The 7,956-nt window shown below is 47.9% G+C and overlaps 1 protein-coding gene across 1 annotated transcript; it reads right to left on the reverse strand.

Annotated features, from left to right (window-relative positions):
• Positions 1-1,931: 1,931 nt before the first annotated feature.
• acaa1 (acetyl-CoA acyltransferase 1) lies at positions 1,932-6,583 on the reverse strand. Its single transcript, XM_080881289.1, has 12 exons — positions 6,276-6,583; positions 5,640-5,733; positions 5,494-5,551; positions 5,345-5,424; positions 5,226-5,268; positions 4,498-4,596; positions 4,045-4,125; positions 3,572-3,762; positions 3,320-3,499; positions 3,049-3,104; positions 2,176-2,321; positions 1,932-2,094 (listed from the first exon to the last, which is right to left on the reverse strand). The coding sequence occupies exons 1-12, from the start codon at positions 6,459-6,461 to the stop codon at positions 2,019-2,021; spliced, it is 1,290 nt and encodes a 429-aa protein (XP_080737415.1). The 5' UTR covers positions 6,462-6,583; the 3' UTR covers positions 1,932-2,018.
• Positions 6,584-7,956: the final 1,373 nt, after the last annotated feature.

Consider the following 7,956-nt stretch of genomic DNA (forward strand, 5'->3'; position numbering starts at 1 on the left):
TGTTTGATGTTAAAGTGGGGAGCCTCTCAGGCACTGTGATCACAGAGGAACATTTTTACGATAAACTTCTTTTTCTCTGTTCAGCAAATGCCGTCGAATGAACACTTATTTTATCCTTCGGAGAAGGAACATGTTTACAGTTGGATTTCCTGCCACATAGACAGGAAGTCACATTTGGTTTGGACTCTAAAACGTGTCATCTGTACTCACCACTGTCGGACAGAAGCTCTGCTGTGTTGTTGAGACAGTTTAATGCTCTTGTTTCAGCTGCAGCTCTCACTCAGTTTCATTTCTGGATTCTGACGTGGAAGCAGTCGCATTGCAGGTTTGTGGGAGGGGCCGAGCACAAGGACCGTCAGGTTTTACTGTGAAGGATTACAACTTTCTTTCCCCTCTGTCTTGTTGGACAGAGGGGAAAGAAAGTGCGAGTCAAAGCTGTGATTTAATCAAAGCTGTGATTAAATCAACTTATTTTATCCTTTGAGAAACGAGCATTACAGTTAGCCTTCCTGCCACAGACAGGTGAGGATCTTCATTTACTTTGGACAAAATAAAGCCGGTGTCTTCCTGTTTTTCTCCTGCCGAGCAGGTCCATCATCCTGTCATGAACCTCAGGTTCGCACAAAGCGTGGACACAAACACACTGTGTAAATATTTACAAGAGTTTTTATTGAACAGCAGAGATTACTGGGAAACGGGGATATTGTAGCTGGAAGGGAAAAGGGCGGCCCTAGAAACCGAATCGCAGAGAGTCGCAGCGAAGAACTAAGACATCAGAAGGGAGATGACAGCAATGCAGTTTCTGTGCTGGGCTCTGAAACCTGACTGAAACTCTTCAAATAAGCCATTCCTCTGCAGATGATCTGTTAGCTGTTTGACAACTACTCTTTCAAGACAGAGACGGATCAAGAAAATTTGGGGGTCAAAGGGCAAGAGACTTGGTAGGGTGGTACAGCGGTCCCTCGTTTATCGCAGGAGTTACGCTCCAAAAATAAGCCGCGATAGGTGAAATCCACGAAGTAGCCAACTTTATTTTTTACAATGATTATAGATGTTTTAAGGCTGTCAAACCCCTCACTGCACACTTTATACTCTTTTCTCAGACAGGCGTGAACATTGTCACACTTTTCTTTCTTGTTTAAACTCTCAAAGTTCAAACCTACGTAGAAAAATGAGTCCAGTATCATAGGATGAAACCAAAGGTCAAACCCTGTTTTCAGGTCCAGAACATGAGAGTAGAGCAGCTGCAGAGAATTCAACATTAACGAATCAACGGTACGGAAGTAGAGGAAGCAAGAACAGTAACTTCTACCTTCCCTTAGCATGGCGAGAAGTCCAACTTTTTGTGCGATGGTTAGCATCGTCCTCTGCCTTTCAGGTGCTGCTGCACAGCTGCCTTTGATGGCGCAAAACATTTCGTCGACATTGTTGTTTGTTGGGGAGAAAACCTACAAACAGTCCAGCACTTCAGAGTCACGCTGCTAGGACATGCCCGTCGTTGCCAAGTTACCTGCTCCTCCCAGGCTGATCACATCCACCTCAGAGGTGGTGAGAATAAACACGAGACCTCCATGATGCTTCAGTGTGAAAACTGTGACGTTTCACTAACGGCGCACCCTGGTGGTAAGAGAACACCACGAAACGGGACGGTGAAGTCTAAACAGTCGAGACCTCAGAGACATCAGGTGATGTGGAAATGTTTTATTCTTACAGATTACAGGCAGAGTCACTGGTTTGGATCGGTCCTTCAGAGCGTCACCGAGACACCTGAACCTGATGCAGCTCTGAATGTCACAGTCGTGCTGAGCAGCTCAGCTAGCAGGAAGTAAATGTGAGTTATTGATCTTTGCTGATTTATCAATGATCAATCATCAGGAAACAAAGGCACGGAATCAGCTGCAGTTAGAAATGTTCCAACAGTTTAACATGAAGGGCGACCGAGACAGAAGCGACTCCATTGGTCACGTGACGGGCCTCGACTGATCGATGCGTTTCAGGCGACGGGTCAGTCTGAGCAGCTACGCTCCGGGGTATTCAAAGACGGCGGCAGCTCCCATCCCGGTCCCGATGCACATGGACACAACGCCGTACGCCCTGCGGGGAACACAAGAGGGCGACAGTGAGAACACGTTTCCAAACGTACGAGGAGGCGAACGCGTGACCGTCGACACCGACCTCCTGCCTCTGCGTTTGAGCTCGTTGAGCAGCGTCACCACCTGCCGGGCGCCGGTGCAGCCCAGAGGGTGACCCAGAGCGATGGCGCCACCGTTCGGATTCACCTTCTCCGGCGGGATCCCCAGCTTCTCCACGCTGTACACCACCTGAGAGGAAACGCCACCACCAGCAGCGAGACAGAGGTGGAGGCCAAAGGTTAAAGTGATAATCTTTATTTAAAAAGACAAAAGCAAATGAACAAAGTCTGGAGACTGAGAGGTCAAAGGGTAAATTCCTGCATGTGGAAACGCTTTGATGACTTCATACTTTATCTGTACTGTGTTAAAGAGATACTGACTGAAGCTGAACTCGGGCCGTACTGCAACACTGTACCACAAGGTGGCGCACAGAGTCACTGTGATATTTATTTAAAAACAATGTTATCATGCTTGACTCTGATTGGTCAGTAAGACCATCCATCCATTCTCTTCCACGTATCCTTAACAGCCTATCCAAGCTACCATAGGGCAAGAGGCGGGGTCACCCTGGACAGGTGGCCAATCCACCACCAACACAGAGAGACAAACAACCATTCACACGCACACCTATGGGCAATTTAGAATCACCAGTTAACCCCACTGACTGTTTGGACTGTGGGAGGAAGCCGGAGAGAACCCCCACAGACAGAGACTCCACACGGAGAGGCCCCGCCTTCTCGCTGTGGTGCAACCGTGCTGCCCACCACGCCAGTGTGCGACCCGTCAATAAGACTAAAAAAGGGATTGAGTTTATACACACACACACATAGACTCACATGCTGCCCCCTGCTGGCAGGAGTGTTCGTTTGGAGAGAGTAGCTACCTGCCTGAAGCGATACGTCGTCTCTGAACTCACCTGACTTGCAAAGGCCTCGTTAATTTCAAACACATCGATATCCGCCACAGAGAGTCCTGCAGAGAGAAGAACTCAGACATGTTGGACAAACTCACACTTTCCTCCACGTTCACGGGTGAGCTAAGCCCCGCCTCCCAGCTTTAGGAGGAGGCAGGAACCTGTAGGAAACATGCTAACGATACTGGAACAAAGATCTCTGGGTTAATTACGTCTTTCATGAATCTTAATCTGAAGTCGGAGGAGGACACGTCGGCGTACAAACACTTCCTACCTGCCTGCTGCAGCGCTGCCGGGATGGCGTACGCCGGTCCGATGCCCATCACATCAGGAGGGACGCCCACCACCGCGCTGGCCCTCAGGACCCCCAGCACCGGGAGACCCAGCGCCTCGACCGCAGACCTGCGACCGATCAGGACGGCCGCCGCGCCGTCGCTCACCTGGCTGGAGTTACCTGAGACAAACGAGCACGTGAGCTCCTGACGGCCGAGCGAGATTCATTCTGCGGCCCCGCCCGCACTCTGACCTGCTGTGGTGCTGCCGTCGGGCTTGAAGGCCGGCCGCAGTTTGGCGAGCCCCTCCAGCGTCGTCCCCGGTCTCACGCCCTCGTCTCTGCTGACCGTCACCTGACGCTCTTTGCCCTCGTCGTCCACAAACTTGGTGGTAACGGGGACGATCTCGTGGTCGAACAGACCCGCCCTCTGCGCCCGCGCCGCACTGTGTGGAGGAAGGACCGGGATTTGGTTGCAATGGAAACAGAAACAATCCTAAACATGCGTCAGTTTGTTTGACTTGGCTGCTCTAAACACTCAAGTTTTTTCTGCTCTTGCATCTCTGTGATGTCACAGAAGAGGGGACAGAAGCTTCCAGGCAGCCAATCAGAGGAAAGTTAAAGGGGGCTGGCCTTAAAGTGGGGATGGACCGAGCGGATTATTTATGTCACGCGCGGAGTGAAAATATGGAGCAGGAGATTCTTGCGTGTTGCTGAGACGTTCTTACTTCTGCTGGGAGCGGAGCGCGAAGGCGTCCTGCGTCTCTCTGGAGACGCCAAACCTCTCTGCCACGTTCTCCGACGTGATGCTGCAGAACAAACACGACACGTCTCAGTTAAGACAAAAATAACCGTTAACATTTCAGCTGGGAGTCATATTTCAGCTTTTTATAGACGGTAACCGACAAAATGACGCCTGTCAGGAGTGACGCGACTCATTTTTGAATCACTTCAGGATAAATTCTGCAGCTGGTTATGATCAGAACGTCTGCTCACACATGCAGCACTGTGTGAGAATAATTAGTGTTTATCAGCGAAATCAGGAACAATAAATTATGAAACCACAACAACAAATCATTTGAAACGTCCTCCTTTCAGCTGGACAGGATCTACAATCTGATTCGCCGATGCTCGGCGCGTCGACGATCATAAACAACATCTGGAATTATAAAGCGTCTCACCCCATGGGAATGATGCAGTCTCTGGCTTTGTCGTTGTCCATCAGCCTGGAGCTCAGGTCGCCCGGGTTACCGATCCCTCGCAGCGACATGCTCTCCACGCTGCAAACAAACAGGAAACGCATCACTTCTGTCAGTGTGTCATAAAAACGGTTAACGTGTCCACACGCTGCCATAGGAGCTTAATCCCAGTGTATGACCATGACTGTGATCTGCTCAGGATTATTATGGTATGTCCACTTTAATGTACTTTTGATCAATTTGTGTTTAGTTTTTAAATCAAATGTGACTTTTTATAAATTCAGATATTATTATTATTATTATTATTATGATTATTATTATTGTGTCAGATTAAAGTTCAAAGAGATCTAAATTAACTGTTTGTGTCTAACCTGTAATTTTCCTGACTCCTTAATTTTATTTCAAATAAGAATTTTTAGAGGAAGAAAACAGATTTGGACTTTTTAAAACCACGACCATCTACTCACTCACTGTTTATAATAAACATTTTAATGAATTATGAGGTAATTATTGGCAGAACTGGGCCTCCGTACATCGATGGCATAGTACATGTCATAAATTAGCTAAGAAAAGTAAAATAGTTCATTATGTGTGTTTATTTAAAAAAATTAAACTTCACCTGTTTACATGAAAAATATTCTTCATGTTTAAAACTCTCAGCTTTACTTGAGCAATTTTTTAACAACATCTGGATCGAGTGTTAAACCCACCCGCAGGCGAGGCCGAGGTCGATGGCTCTGCTCCTGATGGCTCCTGCACACACGGGTCAGAATTCGGTCATTCGGGTAAAAACCGGGCGGTTGGGTTAGTGGGAGCACGGCGGCGTTACCTGCTACGTTAAAGAGCGCCTGCAGGCCGGAGGAGCACTGCCGGTTCACCGTGTAGACGGGCACCGACTCAGGGAAGCCGCTGAAAGGAGGACGGAGCGGTGAGGAGCGCAGACAAACAGCAGGAGAGTGTCAGAGGCGTCAGACTCACCTGAGGAAGTGAGCCACTCGGGCCATCAGTGCGCCGGCGCCGGGCTGGAGCACGTTACCTGAACAGACAGAGGTTACATCTTCACCTACCTGCAGACAGGTGAGTCAGCCGACACATCAGAGCAGACGCGAAGGACAAAGCCTCACCCACACAGACGTCTCCCAGCCGCTCAGGCGACAGTCCGACGTCCTTCAGCACGGCCGACATCACGGCGCTCAGCAGCTCGTCAGGCGTGGTGTCCTGGAGGTGCGGAAAGAGTTAAACAGAACTTTATTCACAGCAAAGCAGAAAATAAATAAAGATCCCACAGCGCCCACCACAGCAAAACACGTTTAAACTTTGAGCCCGAATTTCAACCTTAAAAATATTAATAAAGTGAGGCGCTGTGACTGGAGGTCAAAGGTCATCCTGACCACACGCTGTCAGCCTCACAGAAAATAATCTGCGTCAAACAACACATTCAAATAATTTATATATAAAACACTGTTGTGAGAATTTTCTTTGTATTTACATCCATGTAAACTTTGTTTCTAAATAGAAAACTGATCAAACAACAGCTGCTCTGAACCTAAAGCCGCCTGCTTAAATAAAGCGCGTCTAAAGAAAATAATCTGAAATAAAAAGTAAGATTAATGATAAAGAGACTTAACTGGGCGTCATATTAAGTTTCCTCGGAACTGCAGCTTAAAACCAGTGAAAATCACCGTAAAAACGGCCGTAAAGCAAACTTCGTGGTTTTCTGGCCTCACCTTCGCCACAGTTGGCAGGTAACCTGCACTCACCTTAAAGCCTCCCCTTTTGGCCTTTCCGATCGCGGTCCTGCGGCCGTGAACCACCACCACGTCCTCCGGGGAGCTGCGACTGCTCGCCGCTGTCGCCGAGCCGCAGTCCGACCTCCGTAAGTCCCGCCTGAAGTTCGACGAGCCGCCGGGACGCAGGTGTCCGGAAATGATCTTCAGCCTGTGCATGACGGCGGAGGAGCTGAGAGGAGACTCGCGGAGCGGAGTTCGGCTCCAGACTGGACTCTGAACCCAGAGTCCGCTCCAACAACATCCGGGTTCGTAAAGCCAGGACGGGAGGAGCGGAGGGACAAACAGTGCGCGCGCATGCAGCGGATTTATCAGGTCAGACGAAAAGAATCAGAAAATTTTAATTATCCCCAATTAAGATACGACAGAGCAGCATGTCGATGAGGATAAGGCCAGGGCATAAACAGGCAATAAGAGTGAGATAATAACAAAGGTGGCGCTCCTCCTCCTCTCGGTCCTGCAGGAAATGCAGCGGAGGCGTCGCCCAGAGGGGAGCATTGAAATGCGGGGAGAAGAATGTGAGAGGGGTCGTTGATGATTTTGGCTGCCTGTCTGAGGCCTGTTGGCTGAAAACCTGCCAGAGTTCTGACAGGCCGATGACTGTAGAGCACGCTGATGCAGTGTGCTGCAGTCTGTTCCTGTATGAAGGCTGATGGAGAAGGTCATGATGCTTCCCTGGAAGGCATCGTAAAAAGTCATGATGATGGCTGTGCTGACTCCAAAGGAGTTGAGTTTCCTAAGGAGGTGTAGCCGTTGGTGGCACCTCCTGAGAATCTCCTCTGTGTTGGCAGAGAATCTCAGGAGGTTGTCAAAGATGCTTCCCAGGTATTTGTACTCCTCAGCTACCTCCACTGGCTTCCCGTGACTGAAGCAGCCAGATCCATCTGCCTGCTGGAGAAGGTCACCACCGCATTTCAATGCCTCCCCTCTGGGCGACGCCTCTCTTTGGTTTTGCTCACATTCAAGTTTGGAGCTGTCACACCTCTCCACAAACTCGTGGCCCGTGGTGCTGTGAGGGCCTGACAGCAGTGACAGGAGAACTGTGTCGTCAGCATATTTCACCAGGTGACAGAAAAGCGTTATTATAAGTTAGAACACGTTATTATATGTAGAAACATTGTTCATTCACATTGAGCCAAAGGTCAGATTATTTATGATTTCATTCAGTATTTAACCATTTTTACTCTTTACGTTTGTAATTTTTAATGAAGTTTTTGTTTTTCTCGTTTCCCAAACATTTTGGAAAAACGTCAGAATTTGAAGCTGTTATGTTGATGTTTGTAATCTGTAATCATGTGAAATAAACTGGATTCTTTCTTTCAAAGTTTGGATTTCATGACCTCCTTTTCCTGCCTGAAAGTTACCAGAAAATATTTGATAAAAAGTAAACTACGAATGAAATGTTTTCATAATTTATTTAATCAGAAAACATTTTTCTTACTTCAAATTTCATTTGTGCTTTCTCGCACAAACTTTGGTTTGATTCGTTTATTAAATCAAAGTTAATGGAAATGCAGTAAAATTCCATTTTTATGTGAATTTTACTGCATTTTTCATGTTTCATTCACAGACTCGCTGGAATCATTTCTTCCCTCTGAAACGTTCAGATGGGATTTTTTTCAGCGTGAGACAAAAACTGAGACTCAGAGAAAAA

The sequence above is a fragment of the Rhamphochromis sp. 'chilingali' genome, assembly GCF_963969265.1.
Source record: "Rhamphochromis sp. 'chilingali' genome assembly, chromosome: 4".
Classification (NCBI taxonomy): Eukaryota; Metazoa; Chordata; class Actinopteri; order Cichliformes; family Cichlidae; genus Rhamphochromis; species Rhamphochromis sp. 'chilingali'.

Coding starts and splice junctions, on each gene's coding strand:
- acaa1 (XM_080881289.1), bottom strand. CDS start 6,461: ATGCACAGGCTGAAGATCATTTCCGGACACCTGCGTCCCGGCGGCTCG. Junction 4,597..5,225: donor GACCTCGGCCTCGCCTGCGG/GTGGGTTTAACA, acceptor GTTTGTTTGCAG/CGTGGAGAGCATGTCGCTGC. Junction 3,500..3,571: donor CGACGGCAGCACCACAGCAG/GTCAGAGTGCGG, acceptor CGTTTGTCTCAG/GTAACTCCAGCCAGGTGAGC.